We start from the raw sequence: 25347 nt of genomic DNA, 5'->3' as shown, positions 1-25347 counted from the left end.
TCGACTTGCCTGAATATTATCAAGCAAAATAAAGGATGAACCGTTCAAGTCCTAAAATCAGGATTCAAGGGGACAAGGGAGAGGGGCTGTTCAAATGTTCAGCCGCACGTAGGCTCCAGTTATGCTACGCCCTAATTTCGAATAGTCTCAGCCAAGACGTAAATTAGAACAACTTTAGTTCAGCCTTACTGCACTTGCAGCGGCCATTGAACTTCAACATGCGAGCGAGCATTCACAAAATTTCTGCAGCATGAATCAGGATCAACTAATGTGTGTACTCATTCGTGTATATTGAATAGCTACTTTGCTGCTGATCCAAGTCATGAAGACTCTTAGCAGTCCATCATCTACAACAAGGGCGAATGCATGAAGACATCCCACGAAACAGCATTCAAATAGTGATTAACCTACCTCGGTCAGTAGATCGGCCAGATATCTCACAAAATAATATGAAGCCTGAAAACCCACGTCGTTAGCATAAGTACTACCAAAAGTTGGTGATGACAAAATGAGTGAGCGGGAATTTTATATCAGATTCGTGCCTTGTCAAGGGCAGTCTCATCAAAGCCATTGGCTATGTAGACCGTCGTGATAAAATTTAAATCATCATGTAACGTGATTAAGGGAATGTGTTGTGCTATGGTGAGAATAAAGACCTACCAAAATTATGATACTAAGCTGCGCGGGCACAACTTGATAACGGTCAAGTGGGAAGCCAGAACTACAATCCAAATCTTGATTCAAGTCAGCACATTGATTTGAGCACAAAACAAAATAGTTGCGCCAAGGTTCTCAAATCAGGAATGACTGTCTCATCTTTGCAAAAGCTCAGATATATGCTTGTCTTATTTGGTTTGTCAAATCATCATAGAGAGAACCTCGGGCAGGAAAACATCGAGTCTTGGAAAACTTACCATTACAGAGCGAACCTTTGCCAGTAGGGAATATACTGTAGTCTGAGTACACCTGTTCTGATATTCATGTTAGCCTTGGATCATAGCCATGACTGAAGTTGAACTCGAGGTAAGAGAGGATTGTCAGGTAAGGCATGAATGGTAGTAAATTTTGTTGTCTGCATCGGAAACCCGAATAAGACTCGTCATCTAGAATCATCAGGAAATCCAGAGTAAATAAACTCTAATGTTAGACTTACTATTTACGATTAGAGGTAAGCAAGCAGTTGAAGCTTCTGCAGCTAGAGGTCTCATAGTCAGTATGAGCATACTCCCTGTTGACGGTGCAAAATGTTGAATGTGCGATTGCTGTTCAGTGGACGAGGTTTTCTAGGCCTGTCGCAGAAGTGGCATGTCTGCTCATTTGATATCGGAGCCCAGTGCCGTTACATCATGCAAGGGAGTCGACGGGTTCGGGTATTTGTTGAGAGGAGGGTGCATACTCTACATTGATGAGCCAGCTGCAGGAACGTGAAAATTCTGCAACATTTGTTAGCATCCTGAATAGACATCCACGTTGCGTACAAATAAGATGAAGGGTGTAAAAATCAGAAACAGCCAGTTTGCTTCTTCAGCGACATAAGTCTCAGTCGGTAATTCCAACTTTGCCGAAGCAAAAAATTGATCATCACATGAGGGGAGTGAATATGAGTGAAAGAAACGTACCCTGGAGCTGTGGCGTTGGTGTCATAGCAACATGACTACGGGAGGATTACGAATTGCGACCGTGATATGAAAATCTTTGATATATATTAGCACATGTTCCGTACTGATCAACCAATTTGAAAACAAATGGCAGAGTGCGATGCTTCTTTCAGACTGACGTGACAAATAGAAGTTTCATTCCGTATGGTCAAAGACTCTAGTTTGTTTGCGGTTTTGCGGTTGTCATCAGGAAGAAGGGATCGAGGAAGTGAAGAAGAAAGTATACTCACATATTGATTTCAGGTCCAGGTGCGACGGTGCCCAACGTCCATCTGAAAGTCGTATGAAAACTTTGCAGGACTTTGGTGGTTGAAGAAGGATGAGACCAAACAAATTTTCGCGAAGAGGAGAATTCAACTTTGATCTCCAAGTTTTTAGTGGGGAGCTTCAGTGGGGTAGCTCACACAGTATAGTGTCACGTGGTGTGAGTCTGCATACTGTGTGTGATGCCCCATTGCTGTCCCCACACATGTCTTGGTATGTCAACTTGTTAACTTTCATAGTCGCAAGTCAACCAACATTGGAACACGAATTTAAAAGAGTCCCGGGACTGGTCTCATGATACTTATATGTGGTACTACAACTAACCTCGGTAGATGAACCGCGGCGGCTACATTCTCCGCTGATTACCGTCCATAAAGCATAAATCGTCCCATAAGAAGCATTTGCGGGGGCTGATTGAGTCCGAAGCCGTCTTGCTTTCTGCTGGAAATACAGTAACATAAGTCCTGCACTGTCTCGAATACTTGAGGTAGTCAGAAAGGTCCCGCGCCATTCTAATAAACCACGATTGTCTACATCGATTGATATTCCCCTGAAAATTTATTACGCGAAGGAGCTGTTCTTCACTGTTCCAATATGCCGAGCATTACAGTTACACAGAATTCAGAGGTCATCGTCAAGATGGTGCTACAGTTAATGACCGCCGATGAATTAATCGACATTTGGCGTCAATTCAATAATACCTTGATTCCCAACAGGCAGCTACTATGGACAGGTTTGCATCGCGAAGTGGCACAAAGCTTTGCAGATAAGCATGGACTACAAACACTAACCACAGCCATGGGCCCCTTGATGGATAAACATAACCCTCGCTGTCTATATGCTACCAAATCTAGCAAGGCCTGGAGCGAGTATATCAAAGGCGCATCAGCGCTCTTTGCATATTATATTTCCAAGGGTGATACAGTCCTTGTCCTTTCACCTCCTCCGCCCGATCGTTTCCATCCTTCAGGTTGTACCAATTTTCAGCTCATTGAAAAACCAATTCTGCAGGGCAGGTTCTGCAACAAGGCGGTAGGGCGCATAATTCTTGCACATCCTACGGTGCAAGGCGCAGAGGCGATAGGATATCAACTGTGGCCGATTGATATTACAAGCAAATGGCTGGCGCGTTTCGGTAACGAGCGGGCCGCTCCGGTTCACTGGAGAAAAGTCAAACCGAACTCGACTCCTGCGATTAGGGCCGCAAAGCAGGTGTGGAAGCTGAAGAGAGCACGGACGGAGACGGCAGAAGAAAAGCTGGCTAGACAAGAGGCACACGCGCTCAAGGTTCGAACAGACCGAACCCGAAAGGCAATTATCAAACAGCGGAAAAGACAGGTTCATGAAATGAAGGTACAAAGAGACCAAGCCCGAAAGGCTGCAAGGCAACGGGCACTGGAGCAAAGCATGAGCCCGCAATACAGTGAACCATGGTCTCTGGCAAAAATATTCGCCAAGAGGGGAATGACAAAAGATGACTTGGATAAATTGGGCATCTTAGAAGTTCATGACGACTTCATAGTGCTGTCCTTCTAGCCAGTTTGCCATATTGCTATTTGAACATTGGCCGGCAAAGAGTTTGGTTCCAGATAGCAAAGTACCTAGCAGGTCGAACTGCCGAACAAAGTTCCATAACGAGCCGATTTTTGTCGTTCGTTACCCCTCTCGATTTCCCCAAAGGATGTCTGCCCTTATTACCTAGACTTCAATTCAGTGCGTTAGGAGAGGAGAAGGCATGTGAACCCCACCACTTTCAAGAATATAATAATATTATATCTGGCGCGTCCCAACAGTTCAGGAGAATCAAACAGCTTACCTCTATCCTTCCCCACTGTCGGTTTTTCGAACTATAATTCTTTCTCGATGGAGTTTCCGGATCAAATCCTCGAACTCGTTTCAAGTTTTCTCTCGTTTGGCGATACGCACATCATATGTCAGCAGTTCGACCGCGTATGGCGCCCCAATAAACAAGTTCTGTGGAATGGGGTCAAGGGCTTTCGCGAGGTGGTGCAGAAATGGGCAGACAAGAACGAGCTACAGACACTGACAACGGTGATGGGTTCATTGTCGAGCAAAAGTAATCCATCATATGGAAGAAATGGAGGTGACAAAAGGAGCAACTACATGAAGGGGGCTTCCGCTCTTTTTGCGTGGTACATCTCCAAGGGCGATAAAGTCACTGTGCTGGCGTTACCCCCTGATGAAAACGGAGACCGCTTCAACCCGTCTCCGTACACAAACTACCGCGGCATCGAAGAGCCGATCGTCAAAGGTCGGCTTGGGAACAAGGCCGTAGGAGAGATGTTGATCCTCCATCCAACACTGCCCGGGGCTGAGAAGTTCTTCTACCCTCTGTGGCCGATGGATGGACAAAAGGCTATGAAAGCAATACTAGACACCAAAGGACGGGGCGTATGGAACTGGAGAACCCCCAGTCCTTCAAAGAAGGCAAAGTCTTGTTTGGATAGTATCCTAACGCACGACTCTAACAACGCAGACAAGTGCATAGTGTCTGGAGTAGCTATGAACATGGAGCAAGGAGGGAAAGGGAACAGCATTCAAGGTGCGCCAAAGGCAACGCCGTCGACTCCAACCACAAACAACCAAAAGCCTATTCCGCAGATGGTTGCGAAAAGACCGGAGAAGCCTAGTGACTGTCCCCATAATGAACAGACTACATTGACAGAGAGCGATATTATTTTATGGCTGGGGAACAAAAACAAGATCAGACGCGTATCCGCCGCTCTGCGTACTGTTCTCGCGGCTGATGAAATTGGGCTTGGACGAGCAAAATCGAAGCTTGAGCTTTTGCTCAAAGAGGTTTATTCACTTATGATAGACTGCATTCAGGAAAGGAAGGCTGCAGGAAAGAGCAGCGACGAAGGAAGCCCCAAAGCAACGGTTGAAGCTGAAACCCTAATAGAGCAAGCGGACCAGAAAGACTGCTGTGAATCTCGTCAGACCTCTCTGGATGTAGCAGCGGCTCTTTTGAAGGCTGAGAGGAAAAAGGAAAAGAGTAGAAGGAAGAAGGAAGAGGAGAAAAAAAGAAAGGAGGATATGGAGAAACAAAAAGATGAGGGCAAAGTAGCAGAAAATCCGAAAGTTGATATATCCAAGGCCGAAATGAAAAAGCAAAAAAAGGAAAGAAAGAAGGAGAAGAAGAGAAAAGGAAAGGAGGTGGAAAAACAGAAAGGGGAGAATAATCAAAATGAAGAAAATAATAACAACGAGGCGGGAAAAACAGCAGGAGGTTCAACAGTTAATCTTCCCAAAGCTGGGAAGAAGAAGAACAAAAAGAAAAATAAGGAAGAGAGGTCAGCAGAAGACCATTTGTTCATTCACGAGGAATTATCAAGAGCTAGTTGTACTTCCATGTAAATACCTTAAAAGTAGTGGTGCCGAGCTGGGTGTCACGTGGGTATCTGGGGTGTCATCCTCTAATATCCTGGTTGTAGTAGTGAATCATCATATTTTCAACAAGCCGTTTTTGCCAGTCCTAAACACGCTCTATTTGAGTAAAACCATTAAAAAAATGCCAGAAATCGCTGAAGGCAAGTCTGCTATTTTTGCAAAGCAACTTTGATAAGGCGGGATGCAATTTTGCGATGCTCAATGCTGACAAAACCATGACGCAGTCGCCAGAGTCGCGCACTTCTTGCGCCTGCACCTCGTCGGCAAGAAAATCGTCAAGGCCTCCGCTCAGGATGATGCCAACGTTTTTGGAAAGGTCGGGACGACTGGCGAAGCAGTGGTTGCAGCTCTCAAGAATAGAAAGGTGTTTTTCTGCTCAGGTTCGAATGGCTTGGTCATGGGCTCGCATTACTGACTGATATTTCTTGATGCCTTTGTAAAGGTAGTTTCTGTCGGAACACAAGGAAAATATTTTTGGTAAGTATACTGTTTTTTTATTCAATGTTTACTGCGGGCCCAGCTCAGTGAATAATCCAACTGACGACATTATCCACAGGTTCGTCATGGACAAAGCGCCGCATCTGGTGATGCACCTCGGCATGACAGGTAAGTTTTTTGCGGCAAGAGCACACAAAAACCCCCCTTCCCAGCAACAACACCCCATACTGACAACAAACCCAAGGATGGTTCCACATCCGCGGGGCCCGCACCGCCTACACAAACTACTACAAGAAGCAAAACCCAGACGAGGCAGACCAGTGGCCGCCCAAGTACTGGCGGTTCCACCTCGAGGCCCAAGACGGGACCGAGGCGGCCTTTACAGACGCGCGCCGCTTCGGCCGCGTGCGGCTGGTCGACTGCCCCGGCGCCAGCATCAGAAAGCACACCCCGCTGGTCGAGAACGGACCGGACCCCGTGGTGGACGCCGACGTCTTCACGGCCGAGTACCTGCTCGCCAAGATGCGCTCGCGGCGCGTCCCCGTCAAGGCGCTGCTCCTCGACCAGGCCGTCGTCTCGGGCGTGGGGAACTGGGTGGCGGACGAGGTGCTGTTCCAGGCGCGCCTGCACCCCGAGCAGCCGAGCCACGAGTTTTCCGACGAGCAGGTCGCAAGACTGCATGCGGCGATCCGGGACGTGTGCAGCTTGGCGTGCGACAAGCTCGCCGACTCGGACCTGTTCCCCGACGACTGGCTGTTCAACCACCGCTGGGGCAAGGGGGCGGCATCCAGGACCGGCGAGCAGGCCCGGCTGCCGGGTGGAGAGAGGCTAGCGTTCCTGACGGTCGGCGGGCGGACGAGCTGCTACGCTCCCGAGCTGCAGAGGAAGACGGGCGGCGGCGTGACGTCGGGGATCAAGGAAGAACCCCTGGTCGTGGTGGAGAAGAAGAATGCGGGGAAGAACAAGAAAGTTGATGGTGGCAAGAAACCCAATACGACCCAGATCAAGAAAGAGGGTGGTGTTGATGCCCAGGGGGAAGAGGAGAACAACCCCATCAAATCTACGACACGCAAGCCCAACCCGAGAAAAAGGAAGCAGGATTTGGACGATTCGGAATGTGCTTTGGCCAAAAAAGTTATCACAAAGTCTGCGTCCAAAGTTGAGGCCGGAGCCGTAGAAGCGGGCCAACCATTACGGGCCGATCCTGCAATTGATGATGGCCGGAGGAGATCGGGGCGTTTGCGAGCAAAGACTAGTAGCTGATGGCATCATCAAGCATAAACATCAGACGTTGGTGGTGAGCCTCTGGTGAAGCGATAAGCTCAGCTCCCAGGGGTTATACGACCTTGTCGTTTTTTCTTTCTGTTTAGCCAACATAAGCGTAGCGCGTGAAATTTACTGGCCTAGCCCAAGCTTTTTGCTTCACTCGGAACGACAGAGAAAATGAAGTGATTATCCATCATGTCCCCCATAGCAGTACAGATAATTTTCTTCTTTTTGAATTCCTACCAAATGCAAATGATGGTCCATTTTGTGTACATCCAATATTCCCTTTCCCAAATGAAGATGTCCCCAACTCCATAAACTCCTCGTCGTCCAGCAAAACGCTGGCGGATTCAAAACAAATGCTGGTTGGGTATATAATCAACGCCTAGAAGCTGATTCCGATGCTTTGTATGCAAAGCCGTCTTATAACGGCCAAAAAGTAAAACAACATGGCAAAAGTGCCAATGCACGCCAATATGCGATGCTGTAGAAAGACCCTGAAGGCCATAATAGAGTGAATAGTTTGCGGCTTGTGCCTAGTGGGTGGTAGTGGTAGTTCGACTCGTGTACGCTCGAAACTAGGTCACATGCCGAGTTTTGCAGTGATGATTCAAGCAATTAATTAGTTTTCCGTCTCGAGTGTGTTGCTCGTAATGACGCGTATGTAGTAGCTGGCTGGCTGTCGCATCAGCACTCCTTTTCGCATTGGAAGCCGACAGAGTATCGATAATCGGCGCCATCCCATTGAATAGGAATCATGGTGAGAATGTTAGTGAAGCACGTGCCGTCCTTGCGGAAGTTCGGTACTTCTAGTTGAATCTCGCTGTTGCCGTCGACAGATCTGCGCATGTCTTGAACCAAGTTCTTGGATACGTGCTGGCGTGTCGATCCTTGGCGAACGGTGCCGTTCTCAGGAGGCGCCTGGAGAAAGCGACAGTTGCGGCCCATCACTTCCTCTTGTGAGTAGCCTGTCAACTCGAGAAAAGGATTCGTTGCATACACGATGGGCGTGTCAGGAAGTGCAAGATCGCAAAGAATCATGGCGCAAGAAGAGTCGATGGGACCAAGGTCTATCTGAGGGTTCGGCCTAGCCGCGACGCGGAACTGATAGGTTGACTATTAGCCCAACCGTATACTATACTGTAAAAAGCCAATGAGCCTTGGCTTGGCTTACAAGAATATCGAGCATGTTGATACCACTGTGGGAGTAAAGACCCGGGTAAATCAACGAGTCTTGTCGTTGTTGGTGGTGGTGGGAAGGGCCGTGCTGTGAAGCCCTGTGTTCTTCCTCAGCTGCCTGGTGTCATATTAGCTTTGCTGTATACTGGTATAGCTGGTAAAGGCGTCGGACCTCCGAGCCACAAACAGGCATCATTTCAAAATACATACATGTAATGCGGCCAACTCCCATGTGTTCATCGCCATATGTTGTGTTTCTGGCTTATGACGCTTCAAGACAGGTTGAGGACGGTACCTGCAGACGTCCACAGGTCCCCGGCCATGGGCAGGCAACGGATATGAGTTCAACATTGTGAAGAGGTTGTTTGTGTTTGACGATAAAGATAAAAAAAAGTTGAGAGTTCAAATCGAATATCAATCGGACGGGGTGAAGAATAAAGAAGGGTGATAAGCTCAGAATGGGTTACTCGTTTGGTGTTGGTGTAAGTTATGGTCACCAAGGATGCAAGCAAACAGAGGATACACGTTGGGGGAGGAGCTTGGCTGAAGAGGAAGCTTCCAACGGCGATTGGAGGTGAGAAGGTATAAATGTGTGTTAGTGCGAGTAGCTGTATAGGTAGGCAGGTATGTACCTGGTCACGATAGATAGATACCCCAGGACAATGGGCTGATGATGATGCACAGAAAGCAACAGGGAAGGGTCCGCAGAAGGGCTAAATGTGAACGAGGTGATATGCCGCGCTCAAGTCCAATAATATTGCAGAGGTTCATGCGTAAAAGGGATAAATATATTTCGCTCCTACACGAAACGGCGTCGCCCTGGTGGGGATAACAGCAAACCACCTGCGAGGGATCAGGATCGTGGTGCTTGTTTGTTAACTTGGTTTCTCGCTGGAACAATGCTTATTGGTGGTGTGGCCTTGGTCGTGGGTGGGTTTTTGTCTACATTGAGTACAGGGCATTTTGTCTGCGAACAGACGGTAGAATGGGGCAATCGACGACATGTTTTTATTATGCGGGCAGTTTCTGATCTGGTTCGATCTCCAGGTTTGACAATTGTGGTGTTGAGATCGGAGGTGGAGCGCCGGTATGCTACTGAATCGGTGACATGGAGAGTACTGGTAGTAACGTATGACCTTGTTGGCCTTGCTGTGTACCTCTAAGCGCAGGCAACCTACCTGCCTTACTAGGTACGTGGTGGTAATGGATCTGAAAACAGCAGCCCAGCAGCAGCACAAGCCAACCGGCCGCCCAAACGGCGTGGAATCCATTTTGGGGTCCGCTGCAGTAAGCAACCTATTGTGAATCAAGACGAGGCGTTGACAGGGTGCGGGAAATGTCGCTCGGGGTGATTGCTTCAAGGCCAAAACCCGCCATCGAGATTGACACACAGGCCATTTGCGGTGGTTGAAGGTCATAAAGGGGATAAAGCTTCGATGTGTTCGACGACAAGCAAGGATGTCCGATCTACAGCCATCGAGAGGGTGCTTCCCAGATCGGGCGATCTGATTCGACCATCAGATGGCGCAGGCCCCACTCTATTTTACACCACGGCACTTGTATCAGGAAAACACTGTCATCATCACTGTTGCTAGGACTTGGGTGCTTCTTGTCCCTAGCCTAGTAGCCACGGGTAGTTTATCCCGTGGCGGTATTCCCCCCAATTTTCCGTGGTACGATTCGTTAATGAAACAGACAAACTCTGAAAGAGACTGGAATAATTCCACCAGGGACGTAGACATGATTGACAAGGTAGACTACCGAGTACCGTAGCTGCTCGAGATACGAGGCGAACCTGTCTACCATCTCGATAAACATGATTGCTCGATCGCCAGGACCCCACACGTAATTACGTGTCTTAAATAGCTACGTCGCAACTGGATGTACAACCGATGCGATCGGACGTTCATCGCGATTCGAACACGCACTAATCATCAGTAGGTAGGTAGCATGAGAGTACCTCGTCATTGTAGGCGAGGTACTTGACTGCGCAATATATGTGGATCTTAAGCCCAGCCACGTCGATGACCCTGCCAAGCCTTCCAGTACGGCCCAGGGCACATCTCTCATTTTCCGAGACTCCGATGCAGGGTAGGCAGCCACAATGCACACAACTCGGTATAGGGTAGGTACCAAAATCATGCCGATCACTCGAAACGCGTCTAGAACTCATCGAAACGCGTTAACGACACCCCACCTCGATGAACGACCAACTTCGTCACAGCTATCTCCATTGTATTTTCCCACGCCTCGGCAAACGCCCATAGCGATATTCGCCATTAAAGGCCCAGACACCTACAAAGCCAAATCATGTCCAGGCGCCTGGTAAAAGGCTCCTCCTCCGGCCGGCGGACCGACAACGTCGCAACCTACACTCCATCGATGCCGGCTTACCAAGCACCCGCCTTCCCCCTCAGCGACGAAGGCCGCCGCGCCCTGTCTAGCATCAGCGGCTCGGGCGACCTGGCCGGCGCCTACGAGACGCAGCTGTCCCGGTCTCTCAAGCACCTCCCGGCCGCCGTTGCTACCATCAACGACCGCCTCAAGGCGCGCCGCGACGACGTTGACGCCGCCGCCCGCCGCCGCCGCAACCAGGGCTCTATGGAACCGACCCCGGCCGACGAGCAGGCCGAAGAAGCCCTGCGGCGGCTGGAGCGCGACGTGCCCCGTCTCGCCCGCGAGCTCGAGGCCGCCGACCGCGCCGCCATCGACGCAAAGCGCGCCCTGCTCGATCTCAAGGCCGCGCTGCGCGAGGCAAACACCTCGCTGCAGCAGGTGCAGCCACGGCAGATGCGGGAGCGGGCTGGCGGTGGTGGTGAAGGGGCCGAGGCGACGAGTTTCGAGGATATCGAGGATGTGGATGAGTTCCTGGCTGCGGTGCGCGCGGGTACAAATGGGGAGGACGACGGGGACGCCGACGAGGAGGAACGGCTTGGGCCTCCTGCCCCACTACGTATATTTAGGGAATCGCGCGCGAGGCTAGCGGCCGAGTACGAGGCCGAGGGCGTTTTTGAGAAATATGCAGAGAACAACGACTACATCACCTTCAAACGGCACTGGCACGACGGTCTGCATCCCAACGAGGACAAGGCCATACCGGACGCGAGCCGCTGGTTCGATGAGGACGGCAACCCGCGGCTGGACGAGGATGGCGGCGACGATGATGATGACGATATCGCCTACGGCCCCGCTGTGACAAGCACCAGGTGTCCCGTCACGTTATTACCCTTTCAGGAACCCATCACCAGCAAGAAGTGCAAGCACACATTTGAAAAGTCGGCAATTTTATCCATGTTTCGCGGCCAGGGCGAGAAAGACTGTCCAATGGGTGGTTGTGTAAAGGTACATTCCCTACTCTTGGCTCATGTAGCCACAAAAGCTCACTTTGAGCTGCGGCTTGGCTGATTTTTACGCTAACCAATCTTTTTCATCCTCCTGCGTACAGAAGCTCACCTTTGCCGACTTCCATGAGGATCCTATAATGAAACGCAAAATTGAGCGCGCCAAGCAGCGAGAAGCACGTGGCGCTGAGTCTGATGGAGAAGGCGAAGAGGACGATGACGGCGATGATCCCGACGCCAGCATGGTGGAAACTGGCGCAAGGAACAAGGGCCGACCTATTAAGCGCGAACTTAAACGTGGATCCTCGCCATCTTGAGACATGGACTGATCTGACAAACCCCTTTCGGTTACTTCCATTTCAACTTGCGGAACCTTCTTTAGTGATACCCCTATTCTAGTCATCCCATTTATATGCTTCGTCAAAGTTGAGAACGGAGGTAGCATCGAGATATCGCATGCAGTTTGATATTTACTCGTATGTACTGATTCTGACGCAGATTGGGCCAACTGGTCGAAACGAGGAAGAATATAAAACATACACCAGAACTAATTCAGAATGACATGTGTTCATGTCAATAAACTCTCCGAATTATCCGCGACCTGGGCAACTGCATCTGTTGGGCGGCTCCATGTGCGAATGTGACCTTGAAGACGTCCGAAGTCATTAGCAAGTGTCCCAAAGCCGATCGGGTATCGCACCCTGCCAACTTAGACTCTCGGGTATTGCCTGAACTTACCACTCTTACAACTAGTCATTATGGCGTCCTCTGTGAACTCAAGCCAGCATAATGGATCTTTATCGATCTTGATAGACTGCAAAGCGACCGATTCGGTTGTTAGCGACGAACTCTACCACGGAATCTACTTAATTCGCATTGATGAAGGGTCAAGATACTTACACAGACAGGCGGTAGTTGCGCTGTTGCCGCCTGAGCTTGAACCGACTGCAGCAGAGACAGCTCAGCTCCTCGGCTAGATGCAGTAGACTCAGAACGAACCCTTGTTGATGACGTGTTTTGGGTTTCGGCACGTTGTAAAGGCGGCTGGTGGATCGATGGCTGATATTTGCGGAAAATATAATGTTAGTCTCAAACCATCATCCCATAACCCACTCAGTCCAGACCCGATGAGGACCGGTTTGAAAGTAGAAACCACACGCGATCACGATCAAACGGCTTACCGTAGCTTTGGGCCGATGCAGCATCCCCACGTTGAAATCCCAGAGACAAAGCCGGCAGTCTTCGGCGACGCTGCCGAATCGGTAATTCTTGTCGTCGCATCTCCAGGGATCAAAGGCTACCGACGTCACCCAAGATTTGTGACCTTGGCATCGAGCAACGAGCAATGCCTCGGCGGGGTACCAAATGGAAACGAGGTCATCCTGACCGCCAGTGAGGACATATTTGCCGTCGGGCGACCAGCAGACGCTAATGAGTCCGCCATAATACGAACGAAATATGTTGAGGAGTCTGGGCAGAGAATAGTCAGATTTTGTAAAGTACTCGAGGATGAGAAAGACCTAGCACTCCCCCAAACTTACTGCTCTTTTAGATAGTCAATGATCCTGAGCTCGCCATTTTCTTGCACAACAGCCAGGTGACGGTTGTCAGGCGAAAAGGCAAACGCGTTGATGCGTTGGTTGCTAAGCTTCCAGATAGACACGGGGTTTGTCTTCTGGTTCTTGGAAGTGACCGACTTTACGACCTGCAATTTTGTCCTGAAGTTGAAGTTAACTCGGGGCTTGGTTTCGCCTGAAGCTCCCGCAGCCGCTCCCGAGTCGCTATTCTCCTTGCCGTTAATGGTCTCCTCGTCCTCGACCGAGAAGGCAGCGTCTTCCTTTTCTTTGTCATAAACGACTAACGTGCCGTCCATGTGAGCCGCCATAAAAAGATTCTCTGAACCCGGGATCCAACGTATTTCGGATATGGGAGTTTTGTTCGTGATGCCCTATGACAAGAGGTTAGTAGGTTGCCGACTTGCAGACGGGGTCGTAATTAGTGACAATATAGCCTTTTACATTTTTATTAAGTCTCAGATATCTTTGAGATATTGGCTCCCACCAAATAACCTCTCCTGTGGAGAAGCCCATGATGACATCTATATGAGATGTGCTCCTGGTGACCTTGTTCACATCATGGCAGAGGCAATGAGCCTTTGTAAACAGGATTTTGGTCAAGTAGTCGGCCTATTTATAGTCAGCTTTGTCGCCAGTTGAGAGTTCGAGGCTACACAACAGACCTTGTTCGGTGATGAAAGATCCAACCATTGAAATGCCCGATTTATATTGGCAAATGCAAAGAGGCCGTCGGAAGCACGCTCCTGTAATCTCTTGGTGAGCGTCTCGTGAACGATAACGCGTGAGATAAAGGACGAGTTGCTCTTGGTGATGTTGTTTCCCGGCTGTCTTCGCCGTCCGCTTTTGGTCTGAGGCTTTGCTAACAAACTGTTCCCTTGCCCAAAGGCTGGGGCCGACTGGGCAAGCTCTGTAGAATTGCCACGTCCATCGCTGCTGATCCCTGCGTCGGTCGAGTTCTCGTTCCCGCTCTCATTGAGCTCCTGGGAGCTGAACCGAGGGTCGCCTCCCGATGATGGTAGGCTCGTTGTTGACCCGGACTTGGTAAAGACTGGCGGCCCTGATCGTGTATCGAGGCTCAGGAGAGACGCCTTGGTGCCAGCGGTCGCGGGCTGGGGCGCTGTCGAAAGCGGGTTCGGGTTCGTTATCGGGGCTTCGGAAGGATGCGGCGGGGGTGTTGCAAGATGCAGATCTTCCTTGAGGACATAGAGACCTGATTCAGAGGAGACAGTTATTTAGCATGTTGACCGGGAATGCACATAGGTTCGACCAAACAGCCCTGGACACAACCCACCCTCGCCGACAAGGAATTGGTATTCGGGACCCGAAGGAGTGGAGAGAATGTTATTGGTCTCTATCATCGGCGCGACATGCCCTCCGGCAAGGGCCGCATTGTACGCGGCTTGGGTCGGGTAGCGCGGCGGTGGTGGTAAGACACTGGGATGCGCAAAGTATTCAGTACCGTCCAGACACAAGCAGAACGTATGACAAACAGATGGAGGGCCACGCTATGCTGTGTCTCCGGGAGTCCATACAACATGATGTCGGCTGGGACGACGAGACTTAGTAGGTCAAGAAGCCTGGAGGTTGACGCATGCACGAGCCGGCACGAGAGGACCAGCTCCTGCGCCTACCCGACTGAGACTTTTCTTAGGGCGCGCGCAAGTTTGATGGTAAAATGGAGGCAGACTCGAGAAATGGATCGATTTCTTGACGGTGAAATGTTATCAATGGCACTCACTTGGGCGTATTTCAACGCAGAGTAAAGTCGCGTGCACCCTAGAGCAATTGAGTTTTGAGGGTCCAACAGTGATGGTGTGTTCTCGTCCCAACCAACGTCAAGGTCGATCATCTCCTTCCTGCCATTGCCCCGGAATATGACCAGGGGAGCTACACTTGTGCTGTGGGGTAACGATGACCGCAGGCCGGTCAGGTCCACCCCCGCTCTTACGTTGCAGAGGAATTTATGATAAGGTGTTGTGCATGGCCGGGCCGTGTACCTGGACTGGTAATTTAGGCATTTTATTACATTATATTATACAGTAGAATATAATAATAATACTGCATAGCGAGACTCTAAAAATGATGCTTCCCGAACTGCATATTGTCAAGCATAATCTTTGATCAAAGCCTTGGCTGTCGAATGGGACAAGAAGACTCAACCAAATACACAGGAAGCAACTATCAGTGCTACCTCAAGTACGGATACCCTCCTTGGCAGATGTGGATTCTCAGTAGTTCTCGCCTCGGGCCAATAAGACACGACAGTAGCGTCATTGCCCCCGCCCGGAGAATCTCGGTGCAGCTATACGCCTATGGGCCCCTGATCCTTGCTTGTCACGTTGTCCACTGATGGATCCCGCCTTTTCCAGCTCAGCCAATGCTATGTTGTCCCATTTGGCACTTCAGCTGTCCCGCCTGGTACTCTTGGCTGGCCTCCATTTTACTGGATCCTCGTCATTTCTCTGGGATCCGTTGGCGTTGATATCTCGACATTCTCTTCTGTCTCTCTCAAACATTTGCTTCGCTTTTTACCTCACTTCATTTCATTCCACGTTCGGAAATGTCTCGTTGATAAAAAGCCGCCTGAAGTTGCTAGCGTTGCAGCTATGATTTAAGGTCTGGCTACAGGCACACAGACGCAAAATGGCGACAGGTTCGCTGCAGCTCCCTGGACCTCGTCAAAATTTAAGCAAGCACTTTAGCTAACAAGGCGATCTATTCTCCATCCAGCAGTTCGCATTTGCGTGTGCGGCGACGAGGGCACCGGCAAGTCCAGCCTGATCGCGTCGCTGGTCAAGGACGTCTTCGTTGCCAGCAAAATCCAGCCCGTCCTCCCCCAAATCACGATCCCGCCAAACATCGGTACCCCCGAAAATGTAGTGACCACCATCGTCGATACCTCGGCTCGCCCGCAGGATCGTACAACTCTGCGCAAGGAGATCCGCAAGTCCAACGTCATTATGCTTGTCTACTCGGACCACTACAGCTATGAGAGGGTTGCCCTCTTTTGGATGCCATACTTCCGATCCCTTGGGGTTAACGTCCCCGTGGTGTTGTGTGCAAACAAGTCAGATCTTGCCCGCGAGGCCAGCCAAGGCGGGGATGGCGGCTTCACCCAGGTTGCGGATGAGGAGATGCTCCCGGTCATGGCCGAGTTCCGTGAGATCGACTCGTGTGTGCGCTCGAGTGCCAAGGAGCATAGGAACGTTGTCGAGGCGTTCTTTCTCTGTCAGAAGGCGGTGACACATCCGATCGCTCCGCTATACGATTACAAGGAGGCCAAGCTGAAGCCTGCTTGCATCAACGCGCTGAAAAGGATCTTCTATCTCAGCGATAAAGACCAGGACGGCTATCTGAACGACAGGGAGATGCACGAGTTCCAGGCCAAATCGTTTGATAAGCCTTTGAAGCCGGAGGAATTGGAAAACATCAAGACCACGATTGCAAAAGCAATTCCTGGGTCGAGGACTGACCTCGGTGTTGATTTGCCGGGATTTTTGCAGTTGAACAAACTGTACGCGGAGAAGGGCCGTCACGAGACTATCTGGACAATTCTGCGCCAGTACCACTACACGGACAGTTTAAGCTTACAGGACAGTTTCCTGCATCCAAAATTTGACGTACCAGAGTATGCCTCGGCCGAGTTGAGTCCTGCCGGCTACCGATTCTTTGTGGATCTGTTCCTACTCTTTGACAAGGACAATGACGGAGGACTCAACGATGCAGAGTTGGCGGCAATGTTCGCACCGACCCCCGGTCTGCCACATTCTTGGTCAGAAACATCGTTCCCTTCCTCCACTGTCAGGAACGAGGCCGGTCATATCACGCTACAGGGATGGCTGGCGCAATGGAGTATGACTACCTTTGTGGAACCCAAGACAACGCTGGAGTACCTGGCATACTTGGGTTTTGAGCCCCCAACTCCAAGGGACACCATCACAGCGGCCTTGAAAATCACCAAGCCGCGGAAGAGGAGAAGAAAGCCAGGAAGGGTCGAGCGTAACGTGGTTCTGTGCTACATCATCGGAGCATCAGGCGCAGGGAAGTCGTCACTCTTGGATGCGTTCCTAAACAGGCCTTTCGAGCCCCTTTACCACCCTACTATCAAGCCTCGGCGAGCCGTCAACAGCGTAGAGCTCCAAGGTGGCAAGCAATGCTACCTGATCCTTGAGGAGCTTGGAGAGTTAGAGCCGGCGATTCTGGAGAACCAGGCAAAGCTGGATGCGTGCGACCTCATTTGCTACGCATACGATTCTTCGGACCCGGACTCATTTTCACATATTGAGAATCTCCGACGGCGCTACCCACAGCTCGACGACCTGCCGGCCATCTACACGGCACTCAAGGCGGACAGGGACAAGACGACGCAACGCAGCGAGCTACAGCCTGACGCGTACACTTCCAGCCTCAACATGAGCACTCCCCTGCATGTCAGTGTCACATGGAGTAGTATCAGCGAGCTCTTTGTCGCTCTCGCCGAGGCGGCCACCAACCCCAGCACCGCCTTCCCCAAGAGCGAGGAGCCGCCGGCGGATCGGACGAGCCTGTACGTTGCGCTTGGAGCGACGGCATGCGCTGCAGCAGCGGCATTTATGATCTGGCGTCGTTCAACAAATTCTATTTAGGGCGCCGAGCTGGCTATTACGGGAAAGTACCTGCTGTATTTCTATCCTCTACTCTTGTTTCGCGGCACAGCATAGGCGTCAAGGGGTGAGCGGCCACCCTAGTGTTTGGATTTGGAATTTTTTAGTTGCTCTTTTTTTTTTTTTTTAACGTGGGACTTGGTCTCTTGTTCTCTTCGGTCCGGTTAGTACAAGCATATGGTAGACCAGACGCCCGCTTCGTGCTATCGGTCTTGATACCCCGCTCAGTGTTGCTATCATTCCTTGTTTAATGCTTTCTAATATAAGACCATGCGCACCGAGTTGCCAGTATTTTCCTCGACCTGACTCGACAGGGTGACAGCCTTGGCTATATGCGACTCTGAAGGAGTGTCTGACCATTCGATAGGGCTTTGGGCATCTATTTCACTGTTTTAGGACTAACTACTGCTTCTGCGTATATATGAACATGAACCTATAATCGGGTCTTGAAGCAGAAAGTAGGGAAAGAGGCCTTTTTGTCGATACTTCTTGTGATGGTTCCAAAGCTGATGTGTCGACCTCGATCAGTGCAAAAAGTGACGTCTATTCAGGGCTCTTTCTGCTACATTCAAACATGGCATGGATAACCATGAGTAGAGCTGTCTGTCATCTTTCTTTCAGCCTGGGATCAGTCAAAAGCAGTGCAGGGTCAAGGGTTACTACGTAAGTCCTATCTCGGTTGATCTATGTTGGCCGTACGCAGTACTACTATACTGAAACCTCTTTGCCTTGCTAAGAAGTTTATTTATTTTTTTCTCGAATGCAATTGTAAATGCTAAATGCAAACAAAATTGATGGGCTCAGTTCACTCTATTTATGGGAGATGCGTCAATGCCAAGACATCTTTAATGCCTTCCACCCCCTCTTTTTCTGTCAAACACTACTGTATTTACCGGGTGGGCGGGCTTTCAACCTCAAAAACCGTACATCGTCAGTTGGAGGGTTTGGAAATAGGAAAAAGATCGAATCACACCCACGCCTGTGCAGAACAAGCCCGACAAGGGATCAGAACTATGATAGAACTAGGGTTGTCGGTACGACGGTGCAATCTGATGGGGGCCTGGCTCGTGGTCGGGGATCGAGAAAACCTGTTGGCTCGTCTTTTTTTGGTATTGCGACAACCCACTTTTTGGTTTAATTGTCGAACTCTGATTTTCATGTTTGGTTTGGTTCTGTTGCATCAGGAACGATGATGCATCGATTACCTCGCGATTCGGGTTTCTACACAATACACTTTTTTTTACATGTTCTGTCTTTTTTGGAAGCAGAAAGAATGGTCTTCCTTGCCTGTTTAATTAACATGCACGTATGTTTTTTTTTTCCTTTCTTTTTTTTGTATGCGCCGACGAGAGGGGTTTCTTTCATCCGAACCAGGGTTCGGCGCATCTTTTTTCCTCTTTGGATTGTACAATTCAGACAACCATGTGCAGCTCTATCAGACCATTTTTGAGATGTTGTTTTCTGGGATTTATCAAACTACGGGTTGGCAATTGGTGCGATCACGTTCATTGTTGATTGGTTAGTGAGGGATGGCATGAAGTTGGGCCTTTGACACTCGGAGGTGGAGTGGGTTTTGTTCAACTTATGTCCCGGGAGATACGTCGTAGATACGAACGAAACTTTTGTGTTTTTCTTACAGTGCCGCTGCCAAGATAAACAAAAGGCAACACACCTCTTGGAGGGATCTAGGCTTTTTGCTAGGCTACTTTGCGTTTATATCAGCTTACCGAAAAGTGCTCACATGCCAAGATGTCTTGGTCCATTAAACGACCGGCGTTTCTATCTTTACCTCTCTTATCAGTAACAAATCCTTAATTTTCAATCACACGCTATTTTCTTTCTCATGGGATTTTTTTTTTCTCTTGTGAGTCAAACCGCTAGTGGGGGCGGAAGCCCAGACCGTGATCCATTTCGTTGGGTTCTGAAGCTGAAGCACGTCGCATTAAGGAAAAAGTTATGCCTTGTGATCCACAATCTAGTTGATTGATTAGGTACCAGTAGGTAGGTTCTTTGACTCTTGTTACTACGGTATGAAAGTAAGCTACTCGAAAGTATATATCTAGCCTATGGTGCAACCTAATGTCGCCATAGGCGGTTATAGCGTAAAAACTTATGACGATTGAGAGGCAAGTTATTAGTCTTGAAAAGGTCGCGGGCTTGATATCAAACTTGGATAACCTGCTTGGGCTGCCAGGGCTCAGCACAAAACAACATGTCAGCCAAGCCCAGTACTTTTGCGTTTCGGCTCGTCACTGGCAGGCAGTTATTCGTACACCTAAGAACAAGATAGGAAGACTCCGGTTGCGTGCATGGACGGGCCACACCTAGTCTCCACCGTAAAGGGTCCGCTCTCTGAGGCTCAAACCTGAGAATAATGGAGGCTTTTTTACGGTACAAGCAACGAAAGACAAACATCCTGTCGCCCATGTTTGAAAGTAACCCTAAAAGAGGGGATTCAGATTCAGGGTTTCCCCCCGTACAAACAAGTCAAGTCTTGCACGCATTACAGTACGCGGCAAGCTCATCGGCATTGCTAGAGATAGATAGGTAGCTGCCACCCCGACTCAGGGTTGGCGCAGAAAACTAGCAGCTGAAGAGTACGAAAGTATATTCTCCTGTTGGAAAGGATTCCGTCGTCAGGCTGAACAGAAGGAGATCCGTTATCTTTTCAAAATTCCGCAAAAATGTCCTTCGCCAAGATGTGATACTCGGGCGATGCCGGCGCAAACCCGGCGTCAATTCAATCGCTGACGAAATGCCAGGGTCTAGCCGCGCCGGGCTGGTAACATAGCCCAGGGTCTCCAGTGATCGGCAACCCGGCAGGCGCCAGGGGAGGGGGGTGGGTGTACAACAGGAAAAGCCACACACACTCTTGACACTTCTCCTTCTTTCACAATACTCCGTGGAAGGGGGACCCCGTCTCGCATCCAGAACCGCAACACAACGTAATGCAGCCTGTACCGGTATGCAGTCTTGGCAGTACATACAGTAACCAGAAACCTTACACTGCTGTTTTTGTCTGCACACTGCAAGGTACTGTACTAATTACTCCGTTAGGGATGAGGAGGTACATTTTTGTCGCGCAATTGTCTCCGCCGTCAACTTGTACCTTTTGTTCCATGTAGATTCAGGCACCGCCACGAGAGCCACCCCCTCTAAGAAAAAAAAAAGTTTCGCTGCGAGCCAGACAATCAGATTACATGATTCGATTCGAACACATTTGGCTGCAGCTCAAACATGCAAGCGGCATTTGTTCATCCGCCCAAATGAGGCCAGGAAATACGTTCAAAGCCAAGTCCAGATTTTCTGATCAGGCCACAAGAGGAAGCTCCGCCGATTTCCCGAGCCTGGAATGCCAAGGGACTCCGGCCGGCCATAACTCGGCTCGGGCGGGTTCGTCTTTTAATTTTTGTGTTGAGAATTGTTTTTCTTAAATCATCCAATTCCTGTATCCGTACAAAATAAAGCGGCAACGAACCGCACGCCATGCATTGCACCGGAGCCGAATTTGCGTGGTTTTACCCGCCGTACCTACAAACAGACAGACTTGCATGCTTGGCAAAATACCAAGAGCCCAAGGGAAAAGGACGCCACAGCTTCTTTGGGATAAGCATTGGCGCCCTAACGGGTTTGTTTGAGTATGCTCGCGGGATAATGAATCTGCCTGCCTGTCCAGACTCCTAAGAGAACCAATCCTGCGCCGCATACGGAGCACCTGTAGAAAATTCTGGCGCGGGTTTTTACGTGGTAATGTTAATATCGTAACGTACCACAATCGATCTGACGGGAACCCACCACCGATAACGCCTTTTTTTCTGTTGGAGAAGTTTAATCTCACACCGCCGCCCGCCACTCCGAAGTGGATTTTCTTTGGGAATTTTTTTTTTAAACCACTTTCGATGTCTATTGTCCAACAAATACGTCAATCCACTTTTTCATACCTTTTTCCGCTATCGCACGACTCACGCATCATCACACCCTTGCCTGTCCGTCTTGAGCTTGTCAAAAGCACCCATGTGCTAGGCCAAGACTCAGCCAACAATCCCTGCGCCTTTTTTTTTTCTCTGGTCCCTTTTAGACCCGGTATCTGAGAACTTGGCGAATGGCGAGCCAGAGCTCGATCTGTCATGGAATTTGCTGGTTGGCTTCCTTGCTGCTCCCGTCGCAGGGATCAAGCCCACTACGAGACTGGGCTCGGGTTTGTTCACGTCAGATAACAAAACCTCAGTTGCCCCCCCTTTCCTATTCAGTGGTTTGCGCAAGGGTGTGGTTAGATTTGCATTGATGATTCAGTTGTCGTACTTCTTTTTATCATCTCACTCGCCAGTTTTGAAGTCAGCTCTGTTTCTTTTTTGCATCCGCTCCATTTTCCATTTTCAACCGTCAGGAGCTTCAGTATCAAATAGCAACCAACGTCTTTAATCGAACCAGTTACAGTTTGTCAAAGAAACTTGGTTGACCCTCAGAAGAGTCAGAAGGTGCTCCCTGTTACGTCACACACAGCCTTATTACCCCGGTCTTTCCAACGGGGAGAGAAGAAAAAAGAGAGAAAAGAAGAAAATAGTCTCAAGCCGAAAGCGCAACGAACTTCCATTTCTGGAATGCTTTCGATTTGCCCAGTCTGAGCACTAAAATAAACAGGTCGCTGTCTTGTGCTCCTGCGACAAAAAAAAAGGACAAAAACAACAAGAAAAACGACACTGCGATACTCATTTGTGACTCCTCGAGTTTGGGGTCCGGGAAAATTTCGTGAAACCAACCAACGATCGTCGCCGGCGCAGGCTGCCTTGGCGCACCAACTAGTGCTGATAGCTTCACCTTCAGCCCTGCGGCATACACCACTGCATCTACCTGGCCTGTGCTTGGACACTCGCCTGCAATGCCTTCGTTCAACCCTTTCTCAGCCGTTACCGGCCGACATGCCTTCAGCCTATTCGACATAAGGTATGACCTCACAGCAGCAGCAGCTTCTTCTTGTGCTATTGTGTACTGCTGTCTAACACAAAAATCAGGTTAGAAAATGACTTTCTCGTCTTCCGTGGCAATGAGCACGAAGCTGCAAGTCAGTTGCTCAAGGGCGTTCTCGCTGTGTGCGTGCCTGGGCCGACCAAGATTGAGGACATCCACCTGAGGTTAATTGGAACCTTGCGCCTGAGGTAGGTTTGGGTTCTTGGGGAGTTACTACGCACCCTCTGTCACATCAACTAACCGTTTAATAGCTGGGCGGATACAAAAGCGACACCTAGCGGCATTTCCATTCAAAAATTCGAAAAGACTACCGAGATTCTCAGTCACAGATGGCCCAGCTTCATCGGGACGCCGGGCAAGAGCATGATCTTGGACAAGGGCAATTACGAGTTTCCCTTTGAGCTGATGCTTCCAGGAAACACTTCGGAGAGCGTCGAGGGCCTTAAAGAGGCGAGCATCACATATCGACTCAAGGCGACCATCGCAAGGGGGAAGCTGGCATACGACCACCACGCATACAAGCACATCAGGATGATAAGGACACTCGACGCCTCGGCGCTTGAGTTTCTTCATGCTATGAGCGTGGAGAACATCTGGCCCAACAAGGTGGAATACTCGATTGTTGTTCCTCGCAAGGCAGTTGTTTTTGGAAGCGCGATCCCTTTCGAGTCTAGGTTTACTCCTCTACTTAAGGGATTGGAGATTGGGGATGTAACAATAAGGTTGATTGAGGTCTGTGAAATCCTAGCGACCTCTGCGACTGGTGTACCCATCAAGGAGCACAAGAAGGAGCGTGAAGTTACATCCTGGGTTCTGCCCGTGACACGTGAAGAGCACTGGCAAGATGTGATCGAGAACACAGGACAGGAGGGCTGGGTATTGACGTCGGATCTTGATTTGCCCCGCAAGTTGGGCAAGTGTGTGCAAGATGTCAACACGCACGGCATCAAGACGCGACACAAGCTCAAGATTGTTGTGGCCCTTCAGAACCCAGATGGTCACATATCAGAGGTAACAAAGATTGTCCACTCCATCCACACATCTCACGAGTGTTGCAGCTGACTAATCTTCTCATGCAGCTTCGGGCTACACTACCCGTTACAATCTTCATCTCTCCGAATATTCCTCTCGACGAAGAAGGAAACCTCGCACAGCCAGTCCAGCAAAACTCATCTTCCCAGGAGAGCACCAGTCAAATAGCGCCACCAGGCTACGGAGAGCACGTTCTGGATCAGCTATACTCCAACATCGACATGGCCGGATACCAAACACCAGGAGTGCAGTCCGGCATGAACAGCCCATACATGGCCCTTTCAAGAGCAGGCTCTAACGAAAACCTCGCGGCAATGCTCAACGATAATACGATAACACCAGCGGCACTAACATCACGACTGCAAGATGTTTCTGTGGCCGGAAGCCCTATCCATCGAGACTCATCCTACGCTTCATTAACATCCGCCCTTGCGCTCAGCCAAAATGCCGATACCACACCCGCCAACACCTCACCACCAGCTTCAGCCCCACTATCCCGTCACGACAGCGGCGAGGAGCACCACTCGGGCAACCAAACACCCGAGCACGTCGACTTGCCCGAGCTCTCCGAACTCAGCAAGGTTCCCAGCTACGCGACGGCCATCCGTTCATCTCGCGTCTTTGCCCCCGCGGCAAATGCGCTGCCCGACTACGCCACAGCCACGAGCGAGCCTACGACCCCTGCAGTCACCACGCCGGTCATGACTCCAGTGGCGCAGACCGCCAACCCCCTCGAGCAGATTCCAGAAGACCCGTTGGAGCAGAGGACCGCATCCCCTGCAGCAACGCCCGCATCACCAACCATCATGAGCACCAGCGCCGACCAGCACCACAATCACCATCCCCATCCCCAGCGACCGAACCCGCGCAGACACTCTTCGTTTGGCGGCTTCTTCTCCAGCCACCACTCCCTCGGCATGCACCACTTCCATCATCACCATGGAGAGGGCGACGAGAGGAGGAGGTTTACGCTGATGCAGATGCGGGACCCTGTCTCTTAGTCGGGGCTCATGTTTCGCCGTAGCGAAATATTGGTGTGATACTTTGTATGATTTTGGACTGCGCTGGGAAGTATATTTCGCTCTCTCATAAATGAGATTTTGGAACCTATGACTTTGGGGATTTGAGTCTCCTTTTTGTTTCGCTTTATTCTTTTTTTTTTATGATACTCCTTATTTCCTGTTCTCCTAATACTACAGCAACACTTTTGTCACTTATCCAGTTGTATATCCCCCCAATCTCAATCTGCTTGTTTTATTGGTTTGCTCATTTTCTTGTTTGGGATTCACATCTATATCGGCGCATATATGGAGGTATTGGAATAAATCGCATAGATCGATAGACAGGAGGCTTGCGTTGTTTTTTTCAATGTTAGCCTTTTCTTATTTTTTTTTTTTTTTTTTGCTGGACAATGCTTTCAGTCCTTGTTAGTTTTTATATGCCGGTTTTAGGCTTGTTGCCTTTGTGAATAGACGATTATATCATCAATTTGCCTACTCCTCATCCAATTTGTGCCTGCTCCAGTTGAGCTACCTTACCAGATCGAATCGGGAACGTCCACAATGATTCT

The 25347-nt window shown here is 49.9% G+C and overlaps 8 protein-coding genes across 8 annotated transcripts; 5 read left to right on the top strand and 3 right to left on the bottom strand.

Moving 5' to 3' along the window:
* Window positions 1-265: 265 nt before the first annotated feature.
* PgNI_08206 (uncharacterized protein) lies at window positions 266-1964 on the bottom strand (the record flags this gene model as incomplete). The annotated part of the gene is made up of 7 exons (XM_031128205.1): window positions 1889-1964; window positions 1620-1693; window positions 1154-1433; window positions 915-971; window positions 661-734; window positions 412-456; window positions 266-310 (listed from the first exon to the last, which is right to left on the bottom strand). The coding sequence occupies exons 3-7, from the start codon at window positions 1221-1223 to the stop codon at window positions 266-268; spliced, it is 291 nt and encodes a 96-aa protein (XP_030979281.1). The 5' UTR covers window positions 1224-1433; window positions 1620-1693; window positions 1889-1964.
* A 552-nt stretch (window positions 1965-2516) lies between these two features.
* On the top strand, window positions 2517-3458 carry PgNI_08205 (uncharacterized protein; the record flags this gene model as incomplete). The annotated part of the gene is made up of 1 exon (XM_031128204.1): window positions 2517-3458. One exon carries the CDS (start codon window positions 2517-2519, stop codon window positions 3456-3458), a length of 942 nt encoding a protein of 313 aa, XP_030979341.1.
* A 327-nt stretch (window positions 3459-3785) lies between these two features.
* PgNI_08204 (uncharacterized protein) lies at window positions 3786-7034 on the top strand (the record flags this gene model as incomplete). The annotated part of the gene is made up of 5 exons (XM_031128203.1): window positions 3786-5236; window positions 5565-5697; window positions 5776-5810; window positions 5890-5939; window positions 6016-7034. The coding sequence occupies 5 exons, from the start codon at window positions 3786-3788 to the stop codon at window positions 7032-7034; spliced, it is 2688 nt and encodes an 895-aa protein (XP_030979342.1).
* Window positions 7035-7724: 690 nt separating this feature from the next.
* PgNI_08203 (uncharacterized protein) lies at window positions 7725-8567 on the bottom strand (the record flags this gene model as incomplete). The annotated part of the gene is made up of 3 exons (XM_031128202.1): window positions 7725-8141; window positions 8212-8334; window positions 8427-8567. 3 exons carry the CDS (start codon window positions 8565-8567, stop codon window positions 7725-7727), a joined length of 681 nt encoding a protein of 226 aa, XP_030979345.1.
* Window positions 8568-10526: 1959 nt separating this feature from the next.
* PgNI_08202 (uncharacterized protein) lies at window positions 10527-12307 on the top strand (the record flags this gene model as incomplete). The annotated part of the gene is made up of 2 exons (XM_031128201.1): window positions 10527-11558; window positions 11662-12307. The coding sequence occupies 2 exons, from the start codon at window positions 10527-10529 to the stop codon at window positions 11872-11874; spliced, it is 1245 nt and encodes a 414-aa protein (XP_030979346.1). The 3' UTR covers window positions 11875-12307.
* PgNI_08201 (uncharacterized protein) lies at window positions 10882-14899 on the bottom strand. The gene is made up of 10 exons (XM_031128200.1): window positions 14667-14899; window positions 14426-14568; window positions 13797-14344; window positions 13576-13743; window positions 13099-13505; window positions 12739-13027; window positions 12458-12616; window positions 12296-12371; window positions 11656-12202; window positions 10882-11552 (listed from the first exon to the last, which is right to left on the bottom strand). Exons 1-9 carry the CDS (start codon window positions 14669-14671, stop codon window positions 12126-12128), a joined length of 1872 nt encoding a protein of 623 aa, XP_030979283.1. The 5' UTR covers window positions 14672-14899; the 3' UTR covers window positions 10882-11552; window positions 11656-12125.
* Window positions 14900-15596: 697 nt separating this feature from the next.
* On the top strand, window positions 15597-18221 carry PgNI_08200 (uncharacterized protein). The gene is made up of 2 exons (XM_031128199.1): window positions 15597-15787; window positions 15865-18221. The coding sequence occupies exons 1-2, from the start codon at window positions 15778-15780 to the stop codon at window positions 17757-17759; spliced, it is 1905 nt and encodes a 634-aa protein (XP_030979344.1). The 5' UTR covers window positions 15597-15777; the 3' UTR covers window positions 17760-18221.
* A 3389-nt stretch (window positions 18222-21610) lies between these two features.
* On the top strand, window positions 21611-25251 carry PgNI_08199 (uncharacterized protein). The gene is made up of 4 exons (XM_031128198.1): window positions 21611-22721; window positions 22790-22933; window positions 22997-23756; window positions 23825-25251. Exons 1-4 carry the CDS (start codon window positions 22657-22659, stop codon window positions 24776-24778), a joined length of 1923 nt encoding a protein of 640 aa, XP_030978741.1. The 5' UTR covers window positions 21611-22656; the 3' UTR covers window positions 24779-25251.
* The last annotated feature ends 96 nt before the right edge of the window (window positions 25252-25347 follow it).

This window comes from Pyricularia grisea (assembly GCF_004355905.1).
Source record: "Pyricularia grisea strain NI907 chromosome V map unlocalized Pyricularia_grisea_NI907_Scaffold_6, whole genome shotgun sequence".
NCBI classification, from domain to species: Eukaryota; Fungi; Ascomycota; class Sordariomycetes; order Magnaporthales; family Pyriculariaceae; genus Pyricularia; species Pyricularia grisea.
Note: the sequence above shows the minus strand (reverse complement) of the source record. Positions and strands in the feature narration are given on the sequence as shown.